At 40.0% G+C, this 15,557-nt stretch overlaps 1 protein-coding gene across 1 annotated transcript in view; it reads left to right on the forward strand.

Annotated features, from left to right (window-relative positions):
- Nucleotides 1–15,557, forward strand: part of LOC124607196 (palmitoyltransferase Hip14) — a 124,395-nt gene that overhangs the window by 39,263 nt on the left and 69,575 nt on the right. Inside the window, exon 8 of the mRNA XM_047139419.1 lies at nt 9,673–9,834. Within this exon, the coding sequence (XP_046995375.1) occupies nt 9,673–9,834 (162 nt within the window). The remainder of the gene's footprint in view (nt 1–9,672; nt 9,835–15,557) is intronic.

Below are 15,557 nucleotides of genomic sequence, written 5' to 3' on the forward strand. Positions count from 1 at the left end.
GTGCAATCGGTCCTGTCGATGCTGCTGCAAATGGTGAGTTCTGCTTTCATCTCGCAAGCAAGACTGGCAATCTTTACAACTTCTGATAGCCACTCGAAGCCAGAGAGAATCTCTTCTGATGAAAGGCGACACACATCATTGGTACCAATGTGAGCAACCACTTGCAGTTGGCTGCACCCTGTGCTCTTCGTGGCAACCAGAAGGACCCATTCCACATGTGGAATGTCTCCACCAGGTTTGCACATGGACTGCAAGTTGGTGTTCTTCCCCTCCTTGGCAGCCATGTCACTAAGGGTCCCCATAACTTGACTAACATTGGAGCTCCCAACTACCAGTAATCCCACCCTCTGTGATTGACTGGAATTTGCAGGCTGAGAAATTTCCTCCGAAACAGGACAAGTGACTAACATGTGGCTGCGGGGCAGTGTTGGCCACAGACAGCACCTGGATCCTATTTGTCAGACTAACCAGGGAGGCCTTACATTCGGCCCCCTCAGAAGTCCACCACCTGCCACGTCCCGAGGCGACTTCCCACTCAGCAGTGGGTGAGGGGTCTACCTCAGTGCAAGCAGTAACTGGGCTGGCCACCAGTGCAACCAACCAGCAAACTCATGGGCCATGCTGGATGTCCGTTGGATCCCCACGACCCACCCACAACAGTAATGCCTATCCAACTGCAGCCTCAAGCTTTGTAACCTAAGCCATCACTGCCCGGGGGCTGAGAGCAAAGTGTCACCAGCTCAGCTTGCATCCACATACAGTAGTCACAGTCTCTATCCATACTAAATGCTGTAGAAAACTACACTGCACAGACAAACAAAGGACTATCGACATCCACTACAAAACTGTACTGTAGACACTGATAAAAATGGGAGAACTGTGTCTAATAAATATGATTAACATGCAGGCTTTCAAAAACTAAACTACCAAAGTAGTCAGGTGTGACTAAATAATTCGCTCCAGATTAGGAGCTTGTAATATGTCCCCAAATCAATTTAATTTCTGACACAAACGTAAACATGAGAACTGTGTCTATTAAATATTGAATTAACATGCAGAAATTCAAGAAACTAAACTACCAAAGCACACAGATAAAACTACATAATTTGATCCTGGTTAGGAACTCACAAAATCAGTTGCTGCTAGTGTCCCGGCCAGCTGCCGCTGCCTGACTGGCTGACTAATACCAACAAGTGGTCACTAACTTTCAAAAAAAGTGAACAAATGGCTATCGACATGCGCTCTGGAGCTCTACTGCAAATGCTGAACTGTGCAAGAACTGTATCTAATAAATTAAGTTAACATGCACAGATTCAAAAACTAAACTACCAAAGCACTCAGGTGAGACTAAATAATTCGATCCTGATTAGAAAGAGATAAAAATATAGTTAAGGGAGACAAAAATTTAATACTGATGGTGGACTGGAATTTTATAGTAGAAAGAAAAGGAAAAATAGTAAGTATGGACTGGAGGGGGGGGGGGGGGGAGGAGGAGGAGGAGTAGTGAAAGAAGGAGTAGCATGGTAGAATTTTGCAAAGAGCGTAATTTAATCATCGATAACATTTGGTTTAATAATCATATAAGAAGACTGTTTATGTAAAAAAGACCTGGAGACACCAGAAGGTTCCTTATTGATTATATAATAGTAAGACAGAGATTTTGGAACCAGATTTTAAACTGTAAGACATTTATAGGGGCAGATGTGAACTCTGCGCACAATTTATTGGTTATAAAATGTAGACTAAAACTGAAGATGCAAAAAGGTTGGAAATTAAGGAGGTGAGACCTGGATAAGTTGAAGGGACCAGAGATTGTTGATAGTTTCAGAGGGAGCATTAGGTAATGATTGACTACATCAGGGGAAAGGAATATAGTAGAAGGTGAATGGGTAGCTTTGAGAGATGAAATAGCGTAGGCAGCAGATGATCAAATAAGTAGAAAGGCAAGGCATTTAGGAAAATATCACAGGAGATGTTGAATTATTGATAAAAGGAGAAAATATAAAATTGCACCACATAAAGCAGGCAAAAGGAAGAACAAATGTCTTAAAAAGTGAGATTGACAGGAAGTGTGAAATAGCTAAGCAGAAATTGCTAGGAGACAATTGTATGGACATAGAATCATACATAATTAGCAGAAAGATAGATACTGCCTATAGGAAGATTAGGGTACCTATGGAGAAAAGAGAAGCAACTATGTGGATGTCAGGAGCAGAGACAGAAAATCAGTATTAAGCAAAGACGGGGAAACTGAAAGGCGGAAGGAATATGTAAAGGGGCCATATGAGGCAAATGAACTTAAGGGCAGTATTGTAGAAAGGGAAGATGACATGGATGAAGATGAGATGGGAGATATGATACTGTGAGTCACAAGAAGAACTTGACAAAGCATTGAAAGACGTAAGTCGAAACGGCTCCTGGAGTACATGACATTCTGTCAGAACTAATGATATCTTTGGAAGAGCCAACCATGACAAAACTATTGCACTAAGTGTGCTAGACATAAGAGAATGGCACAATAGCCCCAGACTTAAAGAAGAAAAATGAAACATGCTACCCTTTCCCCCTCCCCTGCCCTACCCTCCTTTTGAGAGCCCCTAGCACAGCTAAGAATTGGCAACATCATTGCAAATGTTTGATGACCCTGTGGTAGTGCATTTACTTCCTCAGCTGGTCCTGAATTGTTCCACTAAATTCATGTGACTTTCACTTTCCACTTCAACAACTTATGCTACATAAACCTTACGTAACATGAGACACTGAGACAAAAAAACTTAATTCTTGGACTCCAAGAATGCTGTACTTCACTTAAGTAACAACTGTTCTTATCTTGAGTGTTGCATTATGAGATTTAGTGACCAATGTTGCGTCGGAGGAACTTACTCCCAGCAGTGTCTCATTAACTCGGTTGTTCCACACCAGTCTTGTGATGCAAAGGTGGTGTGAGTTCTTCTAATCACAGTGCAGACCAGTGCATTCTAGGTTCTTGTTCTGTTTTATTTAATGTCGCTGCAAATTGCTGGAAGAAATTCTTTACCAAAACCTGAAGAAAACCTTTACACATTTAGTGTTCTCAGAAGCTCAATTCAGTAAGCTGTGTTAATGGTCATAGATGTCTGCGTTTTCAGTACTGAGCTTCTTCAGAATACAAACATCTCCGAAGAGCTCTGACTTGATTTTCAACAATATGAATTTGAGTTTTGTTCATCACATAGGACCCATATATCATTGTGACTAGTTGTGAAGTGAATATATTTCCTTTGTGCTAAATCTGTGTAATGCCAACTAGGCACCACTGTAGAAGTTTGTTGGTTTAAGTCTAATCGAATACCTTAAATATCTCTCTCATCAGCATTAAGTTCTCCATGAATCCATATATGGACATCAAAATGAGCAGTGTACCTGCATTGCTGTAGAGCATGCATTGCAATGTATTCACACAATTTATCACATACATTTACTGTAATAAATCAAACAATGACAGGAAAACACATACACCACAGTTACATGCTATAGCTTTATACATATATCTGACAAAAATATTGCATGAAGAATTGCTTCTAAAAGGAAAAGAAATGAAATAATGCTTTTAATAATAACATTAAACAACATAGTGTAGTATTCCGATTGGATCACAAACTATGATATTAATTTTGATCCAGACTCACATCTTGTATATTAGTGGAATACAATACCCATCGCATTGTATTGAAATTGGTCATCTGCTTCCATTGCTTAGAGCTTGAAATGCAAATTGCAGACTTTTTTGTGGAGCATCACTCAACAACAGAAAAGCATTTTATACTCTCCAAAGCGATGATCGGTAGCTCACGCTTTTGACAAAGGGTGAAGGGAGCACATTGCTGCCACCGCAGTTACTGGCGGTTTGCAGCAAATGAGTCCTGGAGAGCTAAAGGTGCATGCAGCATCAAAGGCAGACAGAGTTCTAAAATATCTTTAAAAAATGTTATTGGCTGGAACTGTTATTACTGGTGTGTCCAGGCTTCAGAATTCAAACAGAAGGTGCTATAAAAATTTAGGCAAGGAGCAGTTTTGCCTGCAAGACATTGCATCCAGAAGTGTGCGATTTACCACTAGACCATGTGCATAGACGTAGAATAGCAGATTGAACAGAAGACAAGACTTCCTCAAGGAACAGCCACAGCCTACAGTGTTACCAGTTTGTGCAGGTAGCTGGACCTCGAGTATTATCAGCATAGCCACAATATTGGTCTCATGCCATGGTTGACACACAGTTAGATTCTGCGGTGGCTGGCCACTAGCCAGATTTTGTCTCAAAGAGTGTACATAATTCATTTGGGTAATGTAAATTGTAGTCTTCAAGTAGTTAAGCCAAAAGAAAGATATTATTTTAGCTGCCCAACAGAGCTGATGGTTCCATTGTAATCCTCAGTAATTTGACAACTGATCTGTTCATCTGTGTCCAGTGCTGTGAATGATTCCCTATGATTTGTCAATTTGTTTGCCTTTTGGACTCTAATAATCTAATTGGAATCAGGACAGTGACCCTTCGCAAACCATTGATTGCTTCCAACATCTAATATAGACAGAAGATCAGCTGTTGAAATGAAACCGATAATACAGCTCAAACCAAGTATATACCTTCAATGAAATAATGTACTGAGAGAAAAAAAAAATCTCACTTGTGCTTCCTCCCCCCCCCCCCTCCCCCCCAAAATCCCCCAGCCAAAAAAGAGATCAATGTGAATACAGATGGAAACACACACACACACACACACACACACACACACACACACACACACACACTAGATCACTGAAGGCATAGCAGATTTTCTCCAGCGTCTCAAGTGTGTTTCTTTTGGTAACAAAACTGTTTTTCTTTGTACTTCTGTTCTGAGCAGATATCTTACAACAATTTTTAGCTGCTGCTACTCATCCTGTTTGCTTGTATGTTACTCTGATGTTTCTTCAAAATTTCTTGCTACTGTTTTATTATTGTAACTGTCTTTCTTTGCTACAGTTTTAAAACTGTGTAAATTAATATGTTAATAAGGTTGAAAAAAGAGCTTAAATGGAGTTTCATTTTTCTGAGTTATATTGTCCTAAGAAATAGAAAAAACATTGAGTTAAATGTGCTTCCTGCTTCTTATCTTTATTTCTGTCTACTGACTTGTCCACAAAAGATACTGACTTTCCACTTTCAATGTTCATCACATTGAGATAAAATTTTATCTGTCTATGACCAGCTCATCATACTGCCAAAATCAAGAAGTATGGTTTAGAAACAGAGAATTATCTAAAAGCTAATAGAAGTTTTTATGAAAGAGTGGTATCATTTAGTGATGCATTTAAAGAATGATAGAAGGAGGGAAACGTGAAATTAAAGAACTACAGGGAAGCCCACGAGAAATAGTACATTTTCATTTGCTTGTTTCGAGGTTTAGCTTATATTTACATCAATATAACTTATAGATATCTGTTCTGCAAACATTGCCATTATTGAAAAGCCAAAGATAAGTTTATTCCTTAGAAAGCACATCCTGAAAATGACTCATCATTGGTAATGCAACACTGAAAATGTTTGCGTAATCTCGCCCTTACATTCAGAATCATTTCTAGAGAAATCTCTCTCTTCCTGGATTGTGTTTTTCAGTTCATCAGTATTGTGGGGTAGCCATAAACAAATTTTGTTCTTGAGATGACCACGCAGAAAAAATCGGGGGCTGAAAGATAGGGTAACCTCTCTGACCATGCTTTGTGTCTGAAAAATATTGGACACTTTGTTTACTGACAAGCCCATGCAGAAGTATGTTTGCCACTTTAGACATCACAAGTTTTGCCTGAAAGTCATCATCCTGGTTAATTCTGTCCAGGCATGTTGCACAGAAATTGCGCGTACTCACTTTATCTCCCAGTCATAAATGTTGAACTGCCTGCAGCTTATGTTTAAATCCTGTTTCACAATCCTCTGCAAAGACCTGAAGGCATTTTTAATGTTCTAGAATGGTAATTGACAGATTGCTATAGGCTTTGTTGCAAAGCTTCATGAAGTCATTGGACATTTTCCAGCATTCAAACGGTGATTTCAGGTCCCTTATGGCTCATGTTGGTTACTGAACTCATCTCATCTCATGTCATTGTTTTATTTACCTGGGTATCGACATTCTGTAGGAAACATGGTAATGGCAGCCCCTTAAAAGGTGCTTTGTGTGTTACACAGGTGCAGTGCTCTGCACATGACAGTATGCATCAGAACTGGCCAAGTTCCATACTCAACTGAATTGTACACTATGTGCATATGATTAAGTGGTGTGAGCATGTTACAGAGCAGCATTATTACCTTGACTTTTTTTTGTAACTTACACTCCTGGAAATGGAAAAAAGAACACATTGACACCGGTGTGTCAGACCCACCATACTTGCTCCGGACACTGCGAGAGGGCTGTACAAGCAATGATCACACGCACGGCACAGCGGACACACCAGGAACCGCGGTGTTGGCCGTCGAATGGCGCTAGCTGCGCAGCATTTGTGCACCGCCGCCGTCAGTGTCAGCCAGTTTGCCGTGGCATACGGAGCTCCATCGCAGTCTTTAACACTGGTAGCATGCCGCGACAGCGTGGACGTGAACCGTATGTGCAGTTGACGGACTTTGAGCGAGGGCGTATAGTGGGCATGCGGGAGGCCGGGTGGACGTACCGCCGAATTGCTCAACACGTGGGGCGTGAGGTCTCCACAGTACATCGATGTTGTCGCCAGTGGTCGGCGGAAGGTGCACGTGCCCGTCGACCTGGGACCGGACCGCAGCGACGCACGGATGAACGCCAAGACCGTAGGATCCTACGCAGTGCCGTAGGGGACCGCACCGCCACTTCCCAGCAAATTGGGGACACTGTTGCTCCTGGGGTATCGGCGAGGACCATTCGCAACCGTCTCCATGAAGCTGGGCTACGGTCCCGCACACCGTTAGGCCGTCTTCCACTCACGCCCCAACATTGTGCAGCCCGCCTCCAGTGGTGTCGCGACAGGCGTGAATGGAGGGACGAATGGAGACGTGTCGTCTTCAGCGATGAGAGTCGCTTCTGCCTTGGTGCCAATGATGGTCGTATGCGTGTTTGGCGCCGTGCAGGTGAGCGCCACAATCAGGACTGCATACGACCGAGGCACACAGGGCCAACACCCGGCATCATGGTGTGGGGAGCGATCTCCTACACTGGCCGTACACCACTGGTGATCGTCGAGGGGACACTGAATAGTGCACGGTACATCCAAACCGTCATCGAACCCATCGTTCTACCATTCCTAGACCGGCAAGGGAACTTGCTGTTCCAACAGGACAATGCACGTCCGCATGTATCCCTTGCCACCCAACGTGCTCTAGAAGGTGTAAGTCAACTACCCTGGCCAGCAAGATCTCCGGATCTGTCCCCCATTGAGCATGTTTGGGACTGGATGAAGCGTCGTCTCACGCGGTCTGCACGTCCAGCACGAACGCTGGTCCAACTGAGGCGCCAGGTGGAAATGGCATGGCAAGCCGTTCCACAGGACTACATCCAGCATCTCTACGATCGTCTCCATGGGAGAATAGCAGCCTGCTTTGCTGCGAAAGGTGGATATACACTGTACTAGTGCCGACACTGTGCATGCTCTGTTGCCTGTGTCTATGTGCCTGTGGTTCTGTCAGTGTGATCATGTGATGTATCTGACCCCAGGAATGTGTCAATAAAGTTTCCCCTTCCTGGGACAATGAATTCACGGTGTTCTTATTTCAATTTCCAGGAGTGTATAATGGTCTATTCGCAACTAAACCAACAACACTTTGAACACTTTTTTTTAATTACCTGGACAGTTTTACAATAGTTAAATGCATTAGTACCTTTTGAAAATTAACTGGACAATCTTACTTTGTCCAGAGTGTTTACTGGAAAACCTAAGGCTCATTGTGAAGCAGTTAAGCACTTCACTTCTTATCTTCATCTATCTTTCTGACAGATGATGTTTTCCAATAAATAGTGATAGCATACAACACTAGGCAAGGATCAATACTGATTCATGTTGTGCACAATCCTCCTGAAAAACAATTTAGTGCTTGCCACAAATGATCTACACATCTTGTGAGGACAAATTTAAAAAAGCAAAGACTGAAAAATATGACTCATCAAAGTTTTGAGAATCCTGTTCTTACGTGAATACACAACACTACTATTGCTTTTCATGGTAAAACTTACTGACCAGAAATTACTAATTCAAAGATGTGATTTAAGCAAAGTGAAATAGGTTCTTGAAATGAAATTGTAACACTCATTACAGTTCATTGCCAGTGTATTAACTCATAACTACTTTTCACCTAGTTTGAATTTCTGTGAGTCTACCTGTCCTACACAACACTAAAGAATAAAGTGTCTGTGGCTAGCCTTCTCAGATGCAGTGCAGGTGAGGACTTGGTGCTAGAATATTTTTGCATATTGTTCATGCCTCAACCAGGGGAAAGGCTTGACCATCATCATGCCTAATGGCTGCCACAGTTTTTTTACAGAATACGTGTTGTGTGATACTATACGTAGGATAAATTTAGTCCATTTAAATTACATATTCATTTATATATTTAAGACTATAACACTAGATAATCAATATCAAATCATCATGTAGTTTCACAAGGCATGATTACACTTCTCTCTGTATGACCATCATTACATATTCATAAATCAATTGAATCACATTTTTATAACATACTACAAGAAATGTGAAGTAACATTATTCTGTTATAGATGGTCAATTGAAAATGTACTATTTCCTGTGCAACACCTGTGTACTTTGAATTGTAATAAAAATGTGCGTAAAGAGCTCAAAAAATTTAGTTGTGCAGTTTTAATGTTTCGAATTGATAGTGTTCTGTGTATTCACTGTGGAAGTCATTAGTTGGATGAATTCATTCTAGTCACTGAGAGATTTACACTCAGTTATTATGCATATGTCATTTTGAATGATCTACTTTAACTATTTTTGTTCAGCTTCAGGTTAAGATTTAACTGTTTCAAAAGATTAATCTTTAAATGTTTTATGTTATTGACCTTAGACAATGTTCTACTGTGGGTAACTGTTCCTGTCTTCCTCATAACAATTCATATGTTTTATGTACAAATGTGTGTTGGTTCGATGGCTTCATCTATCAGACTTTAATTTCAAGATCTATGGTTCAATTTTTGGTCTGACGAAGAACTTTTACGTAACTTTAGCAATGCTTTCTGTGTTAAAAGTGCCAGCTTGTTTGGTAGTTTGGATTCAGTGTTAAATTGAAATGCCCCTACAATTTGTTGGAGGATCATTTCTGTAAAGAAAAGAAGAGATGCTAAAGATAGAAGACCAAACAAGAAAACTCATATAGACAATAGTTGGTGGATGCAGAGAGCAGATATTGTTAATAATGTCAAACACAAAACATTAATAACAGCAGAGAGCAATGGTTTATGTACTTTTTGCATCGTATTTTTTCTTTCCTGTATAAGGTTGCTTAGAATATGAATTTATTTTATCTCCAAAATTCAAGGTTCATTGATTATTCAACAATAACAGCTGCATAGTAGTAGTTAGCTTAAAACTTCATTACATTTTGTGAAGCAATGATGGGATCTGTTTCTGTTCCCGTAACAAAAATAAAAAAATTTAATTGCATATGTGTTATTTTTTCAGTTTTGGATGTACGTCACATGGTTTGTGTGGATTGCTCCTATTGTGGAAGTCTGGATAACAGTGTTGTTTGTTGGTTCCTCTCTCTTTCTATGGTATAATTTTCTACGAGCTTGGAGAGGTGATCCAGGAGTCCTTTCAAGCACTCAAGAAGAAAAATATAGAGTAAGTGGCGTTATCTGTATAGTTCTGCTGCTGTGCAATTTTTTTGCCTGTAAAGGATGTTTGCTTTTCTGTATGCTCATTTACAGTTATTTCTTATTTGATGTATTGGAAATCTGGACACACAGGATAAATAGTTAAATGCAATAAATAAAAATTTATTATTTGGTTGTAGAAGAATAGACTATTGATGTTAAAGATGAAACTTTAGGTATATACAGAGTGTCTCAGAAGTGATGTTCAATAGAATTATTGAAAGTTCAGGCCAAAAGTAGCTAATAAGCTCCAATAAACATGGGTCCACAAATCAGCCATTGCTGTTACACCAGTGAGGAGTACACTGAAATGCACTTCAAGTATGGCAAAGTGAATGGCAGTGCCCTGGAGGCTGCACGATTGTGTGAAGAAGCTATTCCTCTCCACAGGCAGCCTGACAGGCGTACATTTAGCCAGTTACATCAGTGCCTTAGAGAAACCAAGAGTTTCGCAGACAATGTATGAGAAGGTCGACCCAGATCCATAACAACCGATTTTGAGGAAAGGGTGTAACTCATTGAACAGGAATGTCCAAGTACTTCAACGAGGATGTTTGCTACCCAAGAGGTGTCCTGAGTCATAGCAGTGTATGGCAGATTTTACATCAGCAAGTATTTGATCCATATCATCTCCAGTGAGTGCAAACCCTCAACACTGCAGACTTCTCTCCTAGAGAGAATTTCTGCCAATGGGTGGAACAACAGTGTACTCTGAATCCCCTGTTTGTAAACAGTATTCAGCTCATGGATGAGGCTGGGTTTACCAGTGATGGTATTTTTAAATACCATAACTGTCACATTTGAGTTGATGTCAGTCCTAATGCAACATGCGTATCATGACATGCAGTGTTATTTCTTGAATGTCTGGGCAGGACTGCTCAGAGAATGCATAATTGGGCCACACTTCCTTCCTCAGAGACTGACTGGACAGCAGTACATGCGGTTTCTGTGGACTGAACTTCCAGATGTAAGTGATGATGTCTCACTGAACCAGCACCTGAACATGATGTGGTTTGTGCTTGATGGTGCTCCAGTCCATTTTCATTTACGAGTGCACCGGCTTCTAACTCAGACATGTGGTCAACATTGGGTAGGTAGAGGAGGGCCCGTGCCATGGCCTCCAAGGTCTCTGGATTTAAATCCCATGGATTTCTGTGTGTGGAGGCATTTCAAAAATGTAGTCTATGCTACTGTGGTCAACTTTCTTGAGGAATTGTGCTTGTAGGTTGAAGCAGCCTTCTAGCATTTACAGAATTCCCCAGAACTGCCTGAGAGGATTCACAACTCATTTCAGAGATGAGTTAAATGTTACATTCAGACACATGGACAACATTTTGAGCATCTACTTTAACATTTAGTGTCTAGGAGCACATGGCATCTCTAACGAACCGCAACAGAAAGTGGGTTGTATCTCAACAATGGTTGGAGCTTTGTAGCTACTTTTGGCCTGTACTTTCCATGTGTGTATTATTGACCATCACTTCTGAAACACCTGTATATTAATTAGTTTCTGTAACTGACAGATTAAAATGTACCTCCAAAGAAACTGAAAAAGCCATTTGATTAAGTTGTAAAGAGAGTCCTGATGGCTAAGTGGAAGGACATAAAATATATCATTCAGTGCTTTCTATATGACCATGTTGGAGAGCAACTAGTAGTCCTGTCATTTAATACATAAAGAGTATTGATTTATTCAGAAGTTTAATGGCTCATAAACATTTCAGCACATATGACTTTACCACCAGGTTAGTGTTACAGTTTTTTGTTGCTGAACATTTGCCAAATTTTATACCAAAAAAAAAGAAAGATGTCAAAATAATGCAGTGAAGCATTGTTTATATTTTTTGAAGGCAGATAGTAAAATAAATGTAAAAGTGAGATTCACATTAAAATGAAACTTCTAAAAATATTTGTATCAACTTGAAATTCATCGAAATGAAGGATAATATACTGTACAGCAGTCCAGATTGGCTTAAGCCGACATTATGGACAATTTTAGTCACTTAGGCTTGAAGAATGAATCAGTTGTGGTTTGTTTTTTGGAAGCAACACTGCATTCGTAGATAAAGTCCTCAACTGCAGTTGCTGTGCACATCTTACTTCCAATCCAGTAAGTACTTCTGACAGACTGGGAGTGACTGCAGATTCAAAAATTTTGAATGCATCACTCTGCAACATAATCATCACAACCATCAAAATCAGCTCTGTTTGAAATATGAGCCCAGTCATTGTCTTCTTTGGTACTTCAGAATCTTCAACAGATTCCAAGCAGTTCTTCTGTACTGCATTGCGTAGCTATGCTTGGCTTCATGCCGGAGATGCTGTAGTAAAAGAGCAGAATAAGGTAGAACAGCGTATAATTTTCCATAAAAAGGTTCTTATCCGCATTAAGCATTTCTAACAACTTTTTGGTGAAAATCTTTCTGTTGTTCTCATTGGCGTGCATAATAGAGTGTTTGTTTGTGAAGCATTGAATCTTATGGAATACAGGTCCAAAGAAGTTTTACAAGTTTTTCGAGTCCACTAGAAGGAAAACATGTGGTTTGTGGTATAGGCAGGGCAACAAACTGAATTTTTTCACAATTGCAAAATCTCTCCTCCATTTCCGTCGAAACATGATCCAAAATTTTCTAATACGTGGCTCAATACAATGTGAAGAGTGTGTTTCTAATAAAATACTCACTATATCGTAAGCAGGACTAACATTTAAGACAAACAACACTAAACGCACTACAGATGAAAGTATGCTCCATACACACAGCAACCACTGCTTTACAATCTGCCATCTGGAACTGGAAGTAACCAGGAATAAAATTTCAATCTATCTCAACATGTGACCCCTTCACAGACAAACTCAAGCAGGTGATGTCATGGCTGCTATAACAATCATACAGCTATGCTTGGCCTTTGCCTTTGCCCCCCCCCCCCCCCCCCCCCCTCTCCCAGTGAGGTTGAGCTGCAGAAAAAAAAAACTGGAGCCTACTTCCTTCACCTTGTCAGAATCACTTGATTGCTGCTACAAGAAAGTTCTTGTGCTGCACAAAACAGGGAAATTTGTTTCGAGTAAATACCACCATATGTGGTAAGATAGATAAACCTTTTCAAAGTGAGGCCAGATAAAAATATTGAGGAACTGGCATTTCACCTACTACCCCTGAATAACTGCCCCGATCCCCCTCCTTATCTCGGAAACTGACTGCCACGAGGGCATGAACAATAGTGTCACCATGTGTACTGTAGCTATGACATGCAGTATGATTTTGAGTTTGTATACATACAAAAAACCAACAATCAACGGCCACACCATATATGAATCATTTTATGAAGATTTCTTGGTATTTATACTATATAAGTAGGAGAAAAATGGCTGTGGGGAAGCAAAAATGATAGTGTAAAAATGTGAAAATGTATAAATGGAAAAATGTGAAAGTGGAGTCACTTTGCACGCAAAATTGAAAAAGTGCACACTATACGATATACAAGTGCAAAAAAACATAGAGATGAGGAACATATAAATGTGATACAATAAAGAACAACTGCTGTTAGTTGCATACTTGATTTTATTTCAATGCACGATGCATTTCAAGTCCTGGGGGCACATCTTCATATGCTTTGACAGTCTACATTGATTATTTTTCCAGATTTGGATTAATTCTGGTCCTGGTAAGATTACAGTGGTATACTACAAAGTGAACGCATTGTGAATATAAGTTTACAAAACTAACTCAAACCAAAAAATAAATTATTGTTTCCAGTGGGGAATACAGTTTGAGTAAACAAGTTTATGTGCATATATACAGTTTTTCCTCTACAGCACATTTTGGAAACACATGTCAAAACAACTCAAAGAATTTCAAGTGTAAAGATTCTGCATTTCTAAAAATACACAAGTTTTATTCTTTTAAAGGAGATACAAAGCTATTATTAGTTATACAGGATATCATTTATAGAACAAATATTTGTGAATAAGTCAAATGTGGATTATGTTATCAAATGGTTTTTGCACTATTAAAATGTGTTTCTTTAGGAAAAATAAACTTTTAAAATTATTGAAAAAACTGTGGCAGCTAATTTCTGTTTGTTCATTCAACATGTTTTCATAAGATTTTACTCTGCGTAACATTATTTCTTATTGTTCTATTAGATCAAGATTTTTTACTATGGTTTGTGGAGTGCAGTTAGGCTGTTGTGATCACTTGTGGTTGGCTATTGTGAATTTGTCAAAGTGGTTAAATCTAAAAGCATCAGTGTGTTCTTTCAAACAATAGAAAATACGGGATGGAATATAACAGTATTGTGAAAAAGAAAGTTGCCACTCACCATGTAGCAGAGATGCTGAGTCGCAGATAGACACAACAAAAAGACTGTCACAAATAAAACTTTCGGCCAATAAGGCCTTCATCAAAAATAGACCCCCCCCCCCGCCACACACACACACACACACGGATGCGCGCATGCGCGGACACACACACACACACACACACACACACACACACACACACACACACACACACACACACACACATATGACTGCAGTCTCAGGCGAGTGAAGCCACACTGCAAGCAGCAGCACCAGTGCATGATGAGAGCGGCAACTGGGTGGAGGTAAAGAGGAGGCTGAGGTAGGGACGGGGAGGTGACAAAGGCCTTACTGGCCGAAAGCTTTATTTGTGACAATCTTTTTGTTGTGCATATCTGCGACTCAGCATCTCCGCTATATGGTCAGTGTGTTCTTTGTATCATGTATGGAAAGTTCCTCCAATTGATCGGTGATCCCTTGATGCCTCAGAACGTATCCTACCAACCGATCCCTTCTTTTAGCCAAGTTATGCCACAAATTCTTCTCCTCCCCAATTCTGTTGAGTACTTCCTCATTAGTTACGTGGTCTACCCTTCTGATCTTCAGCATTCTTCTGCTGCACCTCATTTCGAAAGGCTCTATTCTCTTCTTGTCTAAACTGTTTATGATTCATGTTTCACTCCCATACATGGCTACACTCAATACAAATATTTTCAGAAAAGACTTCGTGACACTTAAATCTATACTTGATGTTCAAAAATTTCTCTGTTTCAAAAATGCTTTCCTTGCTATTGCCAGTCTACATTTTATATCCTCTCTCCTTCGACCGTTATCAGTTATTTTGATCCTCAAATAGCAAAACTCATCTACTACTTTTAAGTGTCTCATTTCCTAACCTAATTCCCATGGCATCATCTGATTTAATTCGACTACATTCCATTATCCTCGTTTTGCTTTTGTTGATGTTCATCTTATATCTTCCTTTCGAGACACTGTCCACTCTGTTCAGCTGCTCTTCCAGGTCCTTTGCTGTCTCTGACAGAATTACAATGTCATCGGAAAACCTCAAAGTTTTTATTTCTTCTCCATGGGTTTTAATTCCTACTCCAAAATATTTTTTTGTTCCCTTTACTGCTTGCTCAGTATACGGATTGAATAACATTGGGGATAGGCTACAACCCTGTCTCACTCCCTCCTCAACCACCGCTTCCATTTTGTGCCCCTCAAGTCTTATAACTGCCATCTGGTTTCTGTACAATTCGTCAATAGCCTTTAGCTCCCTGTATTTGACCCCTGCCACCTTCAGAATTTGAAAGATAATATTCCAGTCAACGTTATCAAAATCTTTCCCTAAGTCTACAAATGCTAGAAACGTAGGTTTGCCTTTCCTT

Source organism: Schistocerca americana, chromosome 3 (genome assembly GCF_021461395.2).
Source record: "Schistocerca americana isolate TAMUIC-IGC-003095 chromosome 3, iqSchAmer2.1, whole genome shotgun sequence".
In the NCBI taxonomy this organism is placed as follows: domain Eukaryota; kingdom Metazoa; phylum Arthropoda; class Insecta; order Orthoptera; family Acrididae; genus Schistocerca; species Schistocerca americana.